The sequence below is a fragment of the Phoenix dactylifera genome, chromosome 14, assembly GCF_051530095.1.
Source record: "Phoenix dactylifera cultivar Ajwa chromosome 14, Ajwa_hap1_PhDact_Kaust_v1.1, whole genome shotgun sequence".
Taxonomy (NCBI): Eukaryota; Viridiplantae; Streptophyta; class Magnoliopsida; order Arecales; family Arecaceae; genus Phoenix; species Phoenix dactylifera.
Genome location: NC_143203.1, coordinates 27962017 through 27978762, shown reverse-complemented (window position 1 = coordinate 27978762; position 16746 = coordinate 27962017). Strand labels below are relative to the sequence as shown.

General features: G+C 42.2%; 1 protein-coding gene across 2 annotated transcripts; it reads right to left on the bottom strand.

The window, feature by feature from the left end:
- Window positions 1-3445: 3445 nt before the first annotated feature.
- On the bottom strand, window positions 3446-6313 carry LOC103715497 (uncharacterized). Of its 2 annotated transcripts, none has more exons than XM_008803142.4 (5): window positions 5534-6313; window positions 5110-5448; window positions 4692-4992; window positions 4262-4369; window positions 3446-4171 (listed from the first exon to the last, which is right to left on the bottom strand). In XM_008803142.4, exons 1-5 carry the CDS (start codon window positions 5834-5836, stop codon window positions 4053-4055), a joined length of 1170 nt encoding a protein of 389 aa, XP_008801364.1. In that variant the 5' UTR covers window positions 5837-6313; the 3' UTR covers window positions 3446-4052. The 2 variants fall into 2 exon arrangements, with proteins under 2 accessions (XP_008801364.1, XP_008801363.1); XM_008803141.4 differs by having other exon boundaries at window positions 4692-5007; window positions 5534-6220.
- Window positions 6314-16746: the final 10433 nt, after the last annotated feature.

Genomic DNA, 16746 nt, shown 5'->3' with positions numbered 1-16746 from the left:
CCTAGTTATATTATTCCTAAGATCTTAGATTAGGGCTGAAATCGGATCGAATACAGATCAGATACTAGCATATCTTCATCCGTATTTGTTTTATTTGATAAATACAGATACGGATATGAACGTTAATCGTATGAAAAAATTTATATTTATATATGTTTTAAACAAATATAGATACAGATCGGATACCGAAAGTATGGATATAAATCGAATAATTAAACTTTATTACTGCAGAATGAAATATACTACTAAATAGATGATAAATCAAGTGTAATTGCATGTTAATGTGGTTTTTTTTAATGTTCATAAGTACGATATGAAATTAAATAGGGTTACAAATGGAATCAGATATTCAGATACAGATCAGATAGTTGTCTATTCATATCTATTTTTTTTTTTTAATGGATGTGGATACGGGTGGGGTCGGTTAAGATTAGGGCAGTAGGTTTAGTTTCAATTTCCAATCCAACGTATGAAGAATCAAAAACTTAAGCCGAATCTGCAGCAATTAGAGAATCAACTGATGAAGCATATGAATCAATTACCACAACTTGATTCCTGATTATCGATACGAAACTGGAACACATAATTAGCGTATGTAAGGTAAGGTTGTATGATCTCTGGATGCTCAAATTTTTATACATAGCCGGATGGATTCAGATGCAAAAAAAAGTTTCTAATGAATAATATCTGATCTGCCTTCAGCCCTATATTTTGGATTAATGCATCTTGTTGACACCACAAATTTCCAAAGCTCCATTTTTTTACTCGGCTTCTTTTGTCATTCTTTTTCCACATGATGGATACTATTGTCTGATAACATTATCCAACCTCCAACCGAGCCTTCACTGACCTCCCAAAACATTCAAACCCACACCCATTCATTCAAGGCAGTGCCAACTCCAGTGGGGGCCGCCTGCGTGGAGTCATGCTCCACGGAAAGCTTCCGACGGGACATCAAATAACGTGGCAAATGGGTTAATTACTAAGTCTATAGATTGGGACAAGCAGGAGGGAGTGGGTGCGGACGTGCAAGTGGTCACCAGAGGATATCGTGACTGTAGGGCTGGGCGCCTTTGCTCACCGGACCCAAAGAAAGTGCTTAAAACAAATAATAACTAACTAATTAATTGCAGAATAATGCTGGGATAAACAGTACCTTACAAGCTGGACCAGCGTAACGCTGAATTACATTGTCGTATTAGGTGGGCTTCGTTTTAATTGTTTTGTAAGTATTTGATTTCCAAGGAAGTTTGAGCCAATCTGTGAAGAGTAGTTTGCCGGAAGTGTGAACCGCATCTCATTCGTCTTCGCCCGTTCCCTTCAATCACAGTACATGAAATTGCAGAACTAATATATATTAAGAAAAAAAAGCACTGCTGGAACGCGGCGCCAGCACGACTAATTACAGTGCATGACTGGAGCCGAGATTTGTCATTTAAGATCTTTTAGCAATGAGGAATTAAAATCCGAGTTGATAATGATTAGTAATTCTTATTTCTAAATCAATTAACTACAAATATATTTAATATATATATTTATATAGAAGGATTTTTTTTTTTTTATACCAACCGTTCACAGCAATCTAGCGTAAGTATTGCCTACTGAGTCGAAAGACAAAATACTCTATAGTGATGGAGGGACAGGTACACAACGGATCGAGAAAATTTTTTCAAAGTGATGAGCAGTAAAGAAGGTGACCCAGCCAGTAACTCTGTTTGTCTTCTGAAATACATGCCCAGTCTGCAAGACGTCATACTCCTGCAGTAACCGTCGGACGTCCTCTAAAAGTGGATGATCCAGAACTCGTCTCGGTATCGAAGACATCCTTTCATGCAGCCCTAAGTTCAGTCCCCAAAATAGATAACTCAAAGGTGCATTGTTTTTTTGCTACAATCAGTCTGAACTCGTGATCTCTAATTATAAAGACAATTCTCGTGACTCCTCCATTAGTGAATAAATTATTATTAAAATTTAATTTAAGATAGCCGGGGTGGAATTCTGAGGACGTGAGTACATCCTTAGCTCTGGAGCAGCAAAGGGGGAAGTAAGGATTCAAAAATATCTACTCACGCTTACCCCCCAAAAAAAAAATCTTCTCATGTAACCAAAATGTGATAGCCGATGCACGGGAAACATCGGGTCAAATCGCCAGCGTAAAAAAAGGATACGAGTATCTGTGAAGTGGAAAAGGGCAAGACCGCGTGATCCTCCGGACAAAAGCTGGCCCCACAAATAGCAGCATGTAAAGCCCCGCGCTACTGTGCGTGAACGGCAGGACAAGCCAACGAGACTCTGCGTACTGCCCGAATGTTTAGAAACCTAAACAGTTGTACCGGCACATCCAAATCTTAAAAAAAAAAAAATTTATTTATACTTGTACATTAGTTTTCGTTTTCATCAAACTGAAAATTTGGTTCACATGGTCCTGATGGTTGAACCAACCTGGTGAACCAACGGCGAGTTTGACTCTGAGGAGGCCCACACAAAAAAATCGGTGCGGTCGAGCCGTGACCACAATGTCTGGGCTCTTGGGCACCTACCAAACCAAAGCACGGGAGAACACCTAATCAAATGGACGGGACCGTAACGTAACTAAAAGTCCCAGAGATCTCAACAACTCACCACTCCACTCCCATTCCCGTAGCCACAAGTCCTTAAAACCTCCATGACCCACCACTCCTACTCGTTCAATATCACGCAGCACATCATGCAACGAGATCCGTTTGATCGCATGGTCCACAGACAACGATCGCGTGATGATCGCACCATTTACCTGCGGAAACAACGTGTCACGCACATGGTAGGGCCAATTGGGGCATCCAAATTTCTTCACGGATCTCGAAACACTTCACGACTAATTTTCAAAACTGACAACACACAGGAGATATAACGTGCAGTCCACCGATGCTAACCCATCAATACCGATCATAAAGCAAAACTGTCTTCGATACTACGAAACCTAGCATATTCTTTACAAAGAAAGATTAAAACTTCGATAACTTTCGGAGAAGATAGAAGTGCACGAATTGAGCGGTCGAGCAGTGACAAACCACGCATCACGCCACTCCCCCATGTCCCAAAGAAACAAAATGCGAGCATTAATAATGGGGCTAAAGAAAGCGGACGTACGGCCGACGACGCCCACGATACTTCACGCGCAAGCAACCGTCCACGTCACCACTTTCGGAAAAGATTAAAAATGGTTCAAACGTCAGTCGCGATTTTATATTTTGAAAGCAAAAGAAGTACAAAACCAAAGGAGAAAAAAAAAAAGAAGAGGGAAGAACAGAGCCAATCACGCCCGACGTCCAAAGATTCCATTCCGGGTAACGGACCGGCCATCCACAGCGACATACATCAGGCCCAAAAGAGATGGAGAGAAGATGAAGCAAATCAGACATCGCAGGACAACAGATGAACAGGAAGGAAATAACACAGCGCAGAGTGGTTTAAACAAACACCTGACACAGCGCATACTATTAAACCACATTCTTTTACTTAATACATGAAGGTTTGACAAAGCATGCAACAAATCATTGTCATCCTATCTTCCTACCAACTCCTAACAAATCATTGCCATACGAAAAATTTACAAGAGAAAATATACCCAAGGCAACCAGATACACGCTTTGCTTATTATTATTACTCAAGCCCAAGACGCTTCCCAGTTTTTCTGCAAGTTTAAGAGGCTGCAAAGGAGAGAATTAGGTGGGTTTGTAGAGTAAACAACAAAGAACTGATTCACTTATTTGATAAGTGCCCACTTGCGAATTTCCTTCTGCAAAACAGCGGAAAACACTGCGGACTTATTCTTCCCTCCTGTCCCACTATTTCCGGCACCGAAGCAAAACAACATGCACTTCCGCCCATCCAGCACTTCCGCCATCCAAAAATGCAATATATTATAATTCTAGGTCCACTAATAACAACACCTACTGCTGGTTCTTTATTTTATTTTTTTTTTCTCCCTTTGATTTAGCTCAACTCACTAACTCATACCTACAGCGACACAACTTGCTACCAGTAACAAACAAGAGGTCAGTGGCGAGGGGCTAATAAGTCCATTCCGGAGGTAGGCGGATGTCTTGGCTTGTAACGGCCGCTGGCTGAGGACGCAGGTGGTTCCGCTTCTGATGGGAGAGCCCGGAGCTGCTCCGGCCAACCGGTGCATCTGTTAACCAAAATAAAAAGCAGTCGCCTTAGAAATTGCCATCTCTATAGGAAAAAATTGAAGGCGCATTGAATGAAAAGAAGAGCTTGCCGTGATCGAGAACAAAGCCACCAGGGTAGCGTTGCTGGGCTCCCAATTCTACCCGGTTCAAGTTGAGTGCCTGCACCACTCTATCCGGAAGAAGCACAGTAGAACAACCTGTTGGTAACCCAAAAGAAGAAACAAACGATTAGATGCAGCAATATATTTACAAAAATAAACCAAAACCAGATTCCAAGTCAATGGTACACAGAAAAGACGCGAGGGATTAAAAAACTTGCGTTGTTAGCGGAGAAAAAGCATCAAGGAAAATAGGACGCAAAGGTTACTCAACTTTGAGTAATCTTCACAATAACAAGAACAGTGTTGTTACTAATAATAATAGATGCTAAAAAATTAACTGCACGGGATGCTACTTGTACGATGATTCGCCATGTCAAAAGAAGTTCCAGTAATAGAAGGCGGTTCCGGGTAATATTACCAGGCTTCTTGCGGGACACGGTTGGAGTTCCGACCCTCCGAGGCAAGAACACGCCGGTGCCGGCGGACTCCCTTCTGGCACCAGATCCGGTGAGGAAAACAGCTCGCATCCCGGAACCAGGCTGCTGCTGCTGCTGCTGTTGCTGCTTCTGGAGAGGCGGCCACGCGGAAGACGGCAAACCGAGAGGTCGACCGCCACACCGCCCATCCCCGCCATAAACACCGCCGCCGCTGCTCCCCTTCGCTCTGAGCTGCCAAACCAAACGGTCGGCAGAATGCTGCTGCTTCATTAATTGCTGCTTCTGCAAATGATAAAACTGTTGAAGACCAAAAAGAATACCCCAAGATTAAGCGAATCAGATGCTGAGAACACAACATGCCACGAAAGAAAGGAGGGATCTACGCATCCATCAACCTACCTGAACCTCCTGCAGCTGCTGCGGTGTGAGTACTGGAGTGCGATGATAACCCGGGTTAGCGTTCACGCTGGGATTGGTGTTCTTGGAAGGGGCACAAATCGGCGGCGAAGGCATCCTAGGTGGTCCCAAGAGTCCGCGGCCATAAACGCTCTGCTCGTTTAACCGGAGTCGCATCACCTGTCCCGCGGCTTCGTATAGCATATCCCACGGATCGTCCGTGCGCTCCTCCAGCGGCGACGACGGCGGCGACGATACCAGCGAAGGGCCGCTGGGACTCCCCCTCCCGGAGGCCAACCACGGGCTCAGCGTCGACTGAGGAGAACCGGCCGTCACACGTATCTTCTCGCCAGAAACAGCCACCAAATCAGTACGGACATAAGCAACAACGCAAAAAGAAACCCCAAAAATCATAAAATATGCCTACCTTGCTGCCGTGACGGGGGAGAGTAGAGGTCCCCTTCTCATCGTCCTGGAGAAAGGAACGAGTCATCTTTTGAGTCAGCCCGGCGATGTAGTCCTCCTCATCGCTCTCGGTTCCGGTCACCGACTCCACCGGCGAGGCCGGATCGGAGCCGAATCCGAACGTGATCTCGCCGGGAAAGCAGGAATCGACGTTCCCAGCTGCTTCCGCCTCCCTGTTGCTCTTCTCTCCTCCATCGAGGAAGAAATCGTCGCAAAGGAAGTCGGAAGGGAGCCAAAACTCCGGGTCCTCGGGGTTTTTCTCCATACAGGGAAACAATAGAGCTTGTTGGTGACGGTCCGGGTATGGAGGTGCTTTGAGGGGAAGGTGTTTGCTAGAAATAGGAAGGGAAGGAGACGGCGGGCACGATTCCAGTTGGGGTTTTGCCGGTTGTTGACAAAAATAATGACATCCCGCGGAGGGAGGGAGGTAGGGAGAGGTGCTGCTCCTCTGGTTTCCACTCCCGGGGGTTGGTGCTGGGACAGGGGGCTGGGGCTCTCAATAAAAGAAGGAGACCGGAGAGAGAAGGAGAGAAAAGCACGAAGGTTTGTTTCCACTTTTCTTGCAGACGCAAAGATCACAGAGGGAATGTCGATAGCGGCGATTGAGAAGAGGGCCAAGTCTTGCCGGTTTTAAAGAGAGGACGGTGATTTTTTTAGAGAAAGAAGGCGGCGAAATTTTATACGCAGGCAAAGAGCAAAAATTTCCACTCTCTCTGCTACGTGCCATCTGTCACGTCCCTACACAACCCGTCCTTCCGCCATCTGTCACGTCTCTAGACAGCAATTCCTTCCGCATTTCGTGATTCTGAATTCTGAATAATTATACGCACCCTTGCAAAAGACATAACTGTCCCAGCGTCATTATGCATGACCACCAGCCCCATCCCTAAATTTTCAGGAGGTAAACTTCAACGAAAGTGTGCTTGACGAGGGACCTGGGAAAAGCGCTGAATTCCTAATTTGAAACATCGACTTCGGACTAATTATAGTAAGAAAAACCGGCTCTATAATATTTTTCGTTTTGGAATTGAGTTCAAAGCTGCTTAGAAAGGACACCAATCAAATTAGAGACCCAACAAATTCATTTAAAAAATAACTCGGCTACCATGATTAAGTTAATTCAGAGGTACATAAGAGCAAAGGATGAGCAACTGTTGCTACAGAATATTAGAAATTTTTTTAGAAACTGTATGACTTTTCAAGTGACTCATGCCCATCGTTGCGGTGATCAGTGCAGCATCCTAAAGGTTGGCTTTGCAAGAGTCAAGAGCTTGCTCAATCTTTTTTTGTTGTTGTTGTTTTTTTTGTATTTTTTGAATGTATTTGTTCTAAAAAAGTATGATGTACTGGAGTTTAAAGAAAAACATAAGGCAATGACGAGATTGTCTTTCTCCTAAACCTTGTCGTTATTGTATCATATAAGTTAAAAATAATAAATTATATTTTCTGCTTAGTAATAAAGGTTTTATACTTGGATAGGCGGTCAGTGTCGCGGAGGACCTAAATACCAACGAGCCAACGACCTAAGATGCCATTGGCTTGTCTTCTTTCCCATCCGGTTGCTTAAACCACCATCCATGCTCCTCAATTTTGCTAATTCATTAATCAGTGGGTTAGCTCAACAAAATCTGAGGGGAAATCACAATTTATAATAATAAAAATAAAAGATGAAGTGGTTATCAGTTGTTGGTATAGGAAGGGGCAAATACGTCATAGACGTGTAGAGGGGAAATTAGAATCCGGTTACCGGCGCGAAAAAGGATCCGACACCCACGTCGGTACGGAAAGTCGTGCATGACAGGTGGGCATGTCCCGCAACTCCACTCCACCCCTCTCTATTTAATCACCCTTAGTAGAAGCCCGACGCCAAGTTTACCATATTACCCACCAACATCCTAGGATTCCCGAAGGCCCCTTTCCGTTCCAACTATCGTTCCCCAAAATATCGTCCCTATCACCTCCCGGTGTATTCACCCTGGCTTCCCTCTTTCTTTACCATTCTTATCTTTTGGTAGACAGCTGAGACAGCAACGGGAGACCGCTCTTCTGGAGCGAGTGACCGCTTGCTTGCTTGCTTGCTTGTCGGCGTGAGGTGGTGACGGCACCCCTCCCTAGTTATCGGAAGCTGAATCTATGGCACTGGTGACGTGGCGGTTGCGGAGATTCCCTCAGGATAACCGTCACCCCGTCGCCATCGCCGTTCACCCACCGATTTTTATTCTTTTCTTTTAAATAAAAATAAAAAAATAAACAACTGTATCCGCCTTCTTCTGCCTGTTTTAACGGCCGTCACTTTCCGTCGGCCACTTGACGGCAGCTGTCGCTTTTCCCTGAAAATCCCGCCGCTGACGACAGACGGCGAAGGCCGCATCCTCCTTTCCCGGACGCCACTCCGTCTCTTTACCAAGATGGTTTAATCATCCATGTCCCCAAAAATTAAGAAAATATTTTATAATAACCAATAAGATAAAATAAATTGGAAATAGAAAAAGGTGTGGGAAGGTGTTAGGACGTGGTGGGGACGTGACGCGGTTACCTGCCGAAAGGGACAGCACGGAACGACGTGGGATAAAGAAAAGGCGGGAAGCCTCAAAAGAAAGTAGAGTGTATGTATATATATATAAATACATTTATATATATATATTCAGTAAAAAAATATTATTTACGGATTTAACGAAGTCATTAAAATAAAATAATTTCGTTCTTAGCATCGAGTTTCAGAGCCTACTCCAACGTTTTGTTTTCATTACTATTTTAAAATTAAAAAAATCGTACGGATTTGCGAACGAGGAAAAATTTAAAATAATAGGCAAAAGACATAGGTTTGGGTTCCAGGACTGTAGCCTATTTGACGCTATTTTTTGAATTTCCCGCTGGAGAGGGGCTCCCAACGGCCACTTTAAGGCCGTGGACCACGGTTCGAATTTTGAACAGTGCCTTGTCCCCGGATGGGCTGGGGCGCTGTGGCAAGAAATGGAGCCGTCCCAGGCGACTTGCTGGGCCGGTTCAAGGACCACTCTTCGAGGAGTGAAAAATTTTATCCAAAAAATTATAGTTTTTAAATAAATATTTCTTATATAATGTATAAAAAATATTCTTTTAGGTACAACACCTATTCATCCTATTCTGGCATGGGTGTAGCCAGCAGAATCAAAAACTACAATCTGACACAGGCGGCGAAGCGCCGCCGGATGCGGCTAAAGAACCTCTCGAAAGTGCTGCACAGTATAGGAAAGGACCCAATCTGCCGTCCTATTCGTCTTCCGATACACATGCACTGTCTGAAAGGTACAACAATTTCTCAGCATCAGACGGATGTCATATAGCAGGGGACTCCCATTCTCCCTCTATTCCTCCTTTCGTATCCAGTCGATCATTATAGCCATCACTTATTTATTTTTTATATATTTAAAATCTGTATCAGAATCTATTATTTTATAATTATATTGTTATATTATTGTTATAGGTTTTGAGATATTTTAGGAATAAAATAATTTATCTATCTTTTGGATGGCACAATTTTTTTCTATTTTATGAAAAAATAATATGCTCATTTAGAAAAGCATACAAATATGGTAAATGAGTGAAGGACTGGAGTTTCCGGGATGCATCTACTTCCAGGACCGGCTTCCGTCCGCGAATTTAGTGCCCAATTTAGCTCCAGCCTCTTCAAATTTAAAAGCTTCCAGTTAGGCGCCTACATTGGGTAGGAAGCGGTGGATGGGCTCAATTATTGCAGTGACCGAGTGGATAACGACAAAAAGGACGATGCCATGGATTGTTTTCATCGTATCATCATACGGCCGCGGGGCCATCCCAGTATCCGACCCCCTCGCGCACCCAAAAGGATGATTACATGAAAGATTTGGATCCCAGAAATCGTTAGAGTTGGACGGCCCTGATCTTATCAAGGGGGATCGCATGGATCTGAGTGCGGCGGGGAGACTGCCCTAAGTACGAGTTGGTTGCCGCAGCACCTAATCATGCTGCGGTGCCTCTGCTGTTCATCTTTTTCTTCTTCTTAATTCACAACTCTGATTTGGGAAAAGAACGTGACTCCGACCCCAAGCCAGTTAAAACGATGGCCCCTTCGAGACATTTTCTTTCCGTGTGGAAGATTTTTTTTTTTTAGAATTTTTTATATTTTATGAGTATCGATATATTAAATAAAATCAAAAAATAACAAATCTCCATCTCTCCAGCCCACATAGTCTTTTCAGAATAGTAGGCCACATAAAAAGCCATCCAGTCTGCTGCTTTATTTACGTCTCTAAATACATGTTTAGTTTGAAAAATTACTCCAACACTCACAATCTTTCAAGTATTTCAAAATAGGGTCTCTCTCTCCGCTACCATTTGGGTCATTTTGGATCCAAGTGATCACGGTTGAGTAGGACCGTATTTTTGTCCATGAAATAGTCTCCAACCAACCGATGGGACATCATAAAGCCGTTTTTATTTCCACTCCCATGTTTTCTGATAGTGCACCGCCCTTTTGACCCCTGCCGACGCTGGTAACAACAGCAGGTTGCTCCGCTCTGCATCTTTTCTCCTGATCAGTGGTCTGCGGTGCCGCTGCCGTCAGCGGCAAGTTGAGGGGTGCGTTTTGTAAATCAAGAGCATGAAGTGAAAATATCAAAAGATCGTGCTCCGGATGGGCTCCAGGTTTGGGATGGGGTCAAGTAGGACCAAGGAGGAGGTCTTGAGGTAGAAAAGTGAGGGAAGAAGATATGGGGTGGTTGATGGTTCCCCCCTTGATAATGTTGAGCTTTGAGTGACTCTCAAGCATTCAGCATACCACCATTCTTGGCTTTAATCCTTCCCTTTGCTTTGTCGCTTTAAATCTTTCAGGATTTTTGGGCCTACTTGATTTCTATTGTCTCTCATCTCACATTGGTTGCTAGGTTGTACGTATTGTAGTTGTTTGAGTCAACTTGATATCGAGTTAAAAACTACAAGACATGAACTTTAAGAGTGTATTCCGCTCAAGTAAGCTAAGATTAAGAATAAATCATACCCCTACCGAAAAAACTTGAAGGAGATATGTGATTGTAATAGTTATGATGGTCAAATTTTTCATGACTGGTCTAACTATTTTTTTAAATTTTTTTCGAGAAAATAGTATATCATTCAAAAAAAAATTCACATAATATATCTTTTATTATTCCAAAGTAGAGCCAAACAAAAAATTAGCATAGCCCGAACATAATTTAACTAATTTATTTTTATTATTTCTGGATAAAACGTAGTGAGATGATTACAAACTTTTTCCTAAGTTATATAGTGAAATTCGATATCAACCTTTTGTGTTTTTTTTTTTTGTCCTTGTGTAATTGAAATAAATTCTTAAAGATTTTGATTTTTGACCGACAAAAAGCTTTTTGCTTCCGTTGATTTTTGATTTTATTGGATCATAGAATCTGATGTCCAATCAAAATGAGCAAAGAAAGTGTCCTCGATACCTTAATCGACAAGTCTAGTCATATCTTACCCACAGAAAATTAGCAAGTCTAATGACAACTTGTGGTGTAGAATGTTCCGCTTAATGATCGCGTAGGACAAATAATGATTGCTCGTGGATAGCTACTTTATGATTAAAATACCAAGGATTTAATTATCACAAATCATAATCTTGGAACTTTAATTTTGATGTGGAAAGCCATGGTGTGGAATATGAAATCCATTGTTAGTACGATTCTCTCTCCCTTTTTCTCATGATTCAAAGTGATGTCCTTGTCCATGACTTTAAATGATGGTGCCATAAACATGGTTGCACTAATGACCATTATGAGGATTTCTGCCACCTCTCTTTCGTGTTATCGAGATAAATGATGTAAGATACATAATAATGATAATTTTGTATTAAGTAACTTTCGAAATTGAAATGAATCGTTATAACATAAATAATAATTATTATTTTCGTTTATACCTTCTCTTAAGGAAGTATTTTTGAATTTATATTTTTCATGAAATTAGTTTCGAAAGTGATTAATTGTGCCATCTAAAGAAATATTATTTAAACTATAAAAAGCAACAGAAAATATAGCAGGGTTATTTTTTTAAAAAATTCCAGTTATTTTCATTATAACATCATTATAAGATTTCATTACAACCGTTATGATGGTCAGTGATAATTTTGCTGAGGATACATTATGACGGTATAACATGTTATTTGAAACATCAACCTTGAGTTAAACTTAAAACCTAAAGGCATGCGCACATGAATAAAAAAAAATGATCTTTTACCAATATAAGAAAATTGTTTAACGAGAGACATACCCGGACATCTACTAATCCTCTCCAATTATGCCTCATTTTTTCTATTATAAGTTAGAAAATGAATTCAAATACATGAACCTGTCTTCATATTGAGATTTAAAGCTTTTCTTGGTATAATACATTGAGATTTTAAATTATTATTGAACATCTTCTAGGTGCCATGTCCGATATATATGCACCGGGGATTTAAAGTGTTCCCTTTGCATGCGGGCTTATCATTCCAGCGCAGGCCATTTATACTTGTGATGGCTATGGGCGGCCACGGACTTATTGTATTTTATTTCATGCATCAAACTCTGTGAACATGGGCTGCTAATTAATTAAGCCCTATAATGTTCCATTTGTAGAGATGATGGGTGCTTTGGCAAGTCTACGTGTAGCGGTACCAAAATATCCTTGATTAACTCTGGCTCTTCATCAAAATATGCAGGACACCCACTCTTCAAGGACATGCGACAATGGGGGCAGGTCATCCTTATCTTCAAAGCAACCTATGCCTACTGCGAAGCTAATCAAACTGCAAACTAGATTGTAGGATATGTTTCGGATAGGGACATTGATCTCGACGACATGGCTTCAGTTCCATCTGCATTTCGGCTCATTTTGGCAGCAACTACAGTAGAATTGCAGCATTTGAGAGGCTAGCAGTTGCCAGATTTTTTTATGTAACAATCAAGAATCTCATCCAAAAAAAAGAGTCGGAAGGTATTATTTGAGTTTTTTGATTTTGTAAAATTGCCTAAGATCTATCCAGCGAATAACTGATGTGAGACTAAACACATGTCTGCAATGATCCTCATATTTTGGGTATCAGAAGTAATGCAGAGTCTTCTTCCCTGCTTTAAGAATAAATTTGTTGGTAATGGCAGACAATTGTAGTTGGAACAGTTTCATTACACAATATGTTGTTTTGTTCTTTTGAGGATCCCCCAATGTACAGCCAAAAAAAAAAAAACCAATCTATGAACATGTTTCGGGCTAGATATATGATAAATTTTTGGCTTGGGTTTGAAGAATGTTGTATATGATATACATCACAATCTAATACACATACTCTTTTTTTTTTTTTGCTAAAACGGGTATTTTATACTACACGGGTATGAATACACCCAGCAGAATCTGCAAACAAAAGATCCCGGAAAGCATCGGGCAAGTCATCCCCACCAACCCATAGGGTGCTTCCTGAGTGGCTCGCAACATACGCCGCCACCCAGTCAGCCGCCCCGTTTGCCTCACGATATGTATGCATAGCATGAAAAATAAATTCCTCCCTCAGCATCAACCATATATCACGGAGCAGAGGATGGACCCCTCTATCTCTGAGAGAGCCCCTTCGAACCCAGCTGATCACCATGGCCGAGTTACCCTCCAGAAGGATGGAGCTCGCATGAAGTACATGTCGTGCATACCGTAATCCCATCCAAGCCGCCCGTAGCTCTGCCCCTGGGACCGAAGTGTCAAAGATCTGACAACCCCTGCTACCATCATGTTGGAACTCGGACCCCTGATAACAATGCATATATTGGCACCCTTGAGTGACTGCAAAAGAACACTTTTTTTTTCTTTTTTGATACGACGGATGGTTGCTGGCCATATACTTATTTATATTATTTTTTACATTAATTCATAAAAAGTTTAAAATTTGAGCATCCAATGACTTGTGGTATTAATGGTATTTTATTGAAAACATCTTGCCTTGTGCCACCCTCCGCCACCTCATCTCCTCCTTTGCCTACTCCGATGAGGTCCTCGTGCTAGACCTCGAATGCCTCGAATCCTAGCGGCACTCTACCTTGGTCCTATGTTTCCTTGCCCATCACAACCCGGAGAGCTGCCTCGAGATTGTCCAGCTTGGCGCCGTCTGTCTCTTCCTCACATTCCCGTTCTATCATCGACTTTGGGCGCCACAAGCATAGAGTCACCACCATCCTCAACCTCCTCACTCCTCAGCAACAAGAACAAGGACCCCATTGAAGAGCCTATGAACCATCCAAAAATAAAGAAGAAAGGCCATCAATGAGTCGTTTCAATCACATTAAAATTAAGGTATTTGCTATATGTACTGAGGCTTCTCCTAGACTATCATTGATCACCATAGAAAAGCTTAGGTTCGTAAATATATGTATATATATAATTTATGGCTTACAAAATTTAGGCAGCAGTGTAGCAAAATCCATGATGTTTATCTCTATAATAGAAATAAGGTTTCAATGAAGAGATATCCTTGCCAATGTGAGGGACTTCATGCCAATTGAGGAGGAGGATTAGTGCTCCCCATGTTTATTTTTTGGCTTCTTGTATAACTTTAATTAAGAAACTAGGCAACCAATCAGCAAGAGCCATTCTCGCAGATCCCATGCTATTCTGCCATCGCGCCTGGAGACATGCCTACGGGCTTCTCTCTCTCCATTGCTATAGACGGAGATTTTGTAGCCTCGCCGCATCGCAGAACAGTGGAATGCATGCACATGGACCGCCCTTCCAAAATCTCAACCAAGTGCTCGCACCGAGCCAAGATTAGCGTGAGAGCTGATGCATCAAGAAAAAAAATTTCAACCAATTTTTTCGGCTTTGATGGCAGTGCTTGCGTTGAGATTAGTGTAAGCAGCCTGTCTTAAAAAAAAAAAAAAAAAAAAAGTCCGTCTCGGTAGTCCACCACCGCCCACTACGTCAGGGTTCGGGACAAGCCAACCTTTCCACGTGGAGCATGTCCTCCGTTCTACTCATTCTAATAATAATCGACAGAGCACTCGGTCGTGGCCTCGAAAAAGGCTTTGGCAAGTTGTTTGTAAACCAGAACTAGAAAAATATTTGCTCCCATGGGCTCCAAGCGCTCCTTCATGCGGGGGACAAAAAGTGGCGAGGGCGCGGTTTATTAGGTGGAGAGTGAAGGCGGGGCGGTGAAGGAGGTCTGGCGGTTGGAGGACATGTCGCATGGAATCACGGGAAAGAATCTCGAATTAGATTGCCGTGTCCATGACCATGCTGTCCTCTCCCCTCGCGGAGATGGCGGCTATTCATTGTTGCTTTGAGACATTGGCAGTCTTCAGATTTATGCCATCGTCTCTTTTGAGCCAGAATTGTGCAAAATTAAATGCATCTCTACATTTTTTTTTTTTTTTTGAAGCTACATGCATCCGAGCACGAACAAGAGGACCGAGCTTTGTGATCAGAAATTATAACTCCCAACTTATTGCAACGGAAGACCATGTATATTCGATGTGATTATCATCGAAGCAGAACTTTAATCTATATTAGAGAGCATCACCTTTTCGAGACTTGTTCTGGATGCGGACAGGATACCTTGAAAGGGATTCTATTACGGTGATCGAATGAATTCAAGACCAGCACAGTTACGACGACGGGCAACTGCTACTTCGGGATATATACAGATTTTCAAGAGGGTGTGGCTCTTTTTGGGCCATTCATATCTACCAAAAGGCAAATACGTTGTTAAATAGGTCACCTTCTTTGCTGCATGGTACTTGAGAAGATTTTTTTGGAGAAATCATGAGTTTATTCCGTTTTCTCTGCGTCAACTTTTTTTTTTTCCTGACTTTATTAACATAGAGCAAAGCTGCAAAGGTTAATTTCTCACTGCAGTTAGCCCAACAAACTAATGGGCCACTCCTCTGAGGGATCATGTCGAATATAGTGAACAGACTCCCTTACTCGAGCTACAGAAAGCATGGCGAATGTTTAAAACTTTAGCACGACAGAGAAAACAAACAGGCAGATTAATAGGTTTCGGATAATCCAGTAAGAAGATGGCGATCGAACATTCCTAGGCGATGCAAGTTTCAACAATTCCATCCCTGCTGCCACCATAAACATAAAATTATTGTTCTCTCATCATATCTCAATCTGCGGAGGCATAATAATATTCAAGAAAAGTTTGAAAAAAAAAATCCAGAATCAGATTAAATTCCATTTCTTCTATTTGGATTTTGTATACTTTGTTATTCTCATGCAAAATTGTTGTAAATAATTAATCATAAGCTCGAGGGGACCAGCGGGCATCATACCATGACGGACAGGCTGTTTCTAATCCATGACATATGGAGGATGTTGAGGACTGTGGCGCTTTCAGGGCCACACATATTTATCGGAAGGCAAACACAGCCGCTGATTGGGTGGCCTTCTACGCAGCACATCACTTTGGGGACTTTTTCTGGATCAACCAGATGGACGTTTTTCCAGCTTTTTTTTTTTCCTGACTTTGTTGATGGTGCTCATATACGTTTGGTTACCAACTTACCATGTCTCCCATTCAAAATGGCCTGCAACTTAAAGAATACAAGCCGAAGCGTGAATCAACTTGCAGCGCAAAGTCCAAAAAATACATGTTTATCTAATCAGTTAACAATAACGTAGACGATATTAACAAAAAGGGCACTCCTTTTATAGCCGCATGTAACGTCCACGGAGGCAGCCCATCGCAGCCGTCCATTGTGTACACCGTAGGCCGATACTCTCTTGCCATTGGTGATTTGATAGCAGATGGATCAGATTTTTATCACATCCCGATCCAAACTTTTAGTTTTCCCTCAATCACCTGTTGGCATTGTAGACCATCCGCTTCTTAACTCAACATATCAGAAATACAATAAGGATCCTTTAAGGTGCGCAGGCTGCAAGATAGAATGCTGTGCAGCACTCGATGGCAATCTGATAGGCCTGTCACAAACGTCACCGCATCATACACAATGTGTGTTGTTTGATGGGTGTTCATCTTTTGATAGCGAACAGCATTGTGCGGGGCTAGCTGCTTATTTTGTGTTGAAAGGGCTCGACCATTAGATGGCCGAATATCCACAACCCATGCAGACCTGTCTCCGTGTATGTTTCCATTTTTGGGACAATATGATTTTCCAAACAGCGGTACGATCGATCTTA

What these genes read in the sequence shown, in the direction of transcription:
- LOC103715497 (XM_008803141.4), bottom strand. Translation starts at nt 5,836, where the DNA reads ATGGAGAAAAACCCCGAGGACCCGGAGTTTTGGCTCCCTTCCGACTTC. An exon ending in AGCAGCTGCAGGAGGTTCAG is followed by an intron (nt 5,008 to 5,109) that starts GTAGGTTGATGG and finishes GGTCTTCAACAG; the next exon opens with TTTTATCATTTGCAGAAGCA. An exon ending in CGTGTCCCGCAAGAAGCCTG is followed by an intron (nt 4,370 to 4,691) that starts GTAATATTACCC and finishes GGTTACCAACAG; the next exon opens with GTTGTTCTACTGTGCTTCTT.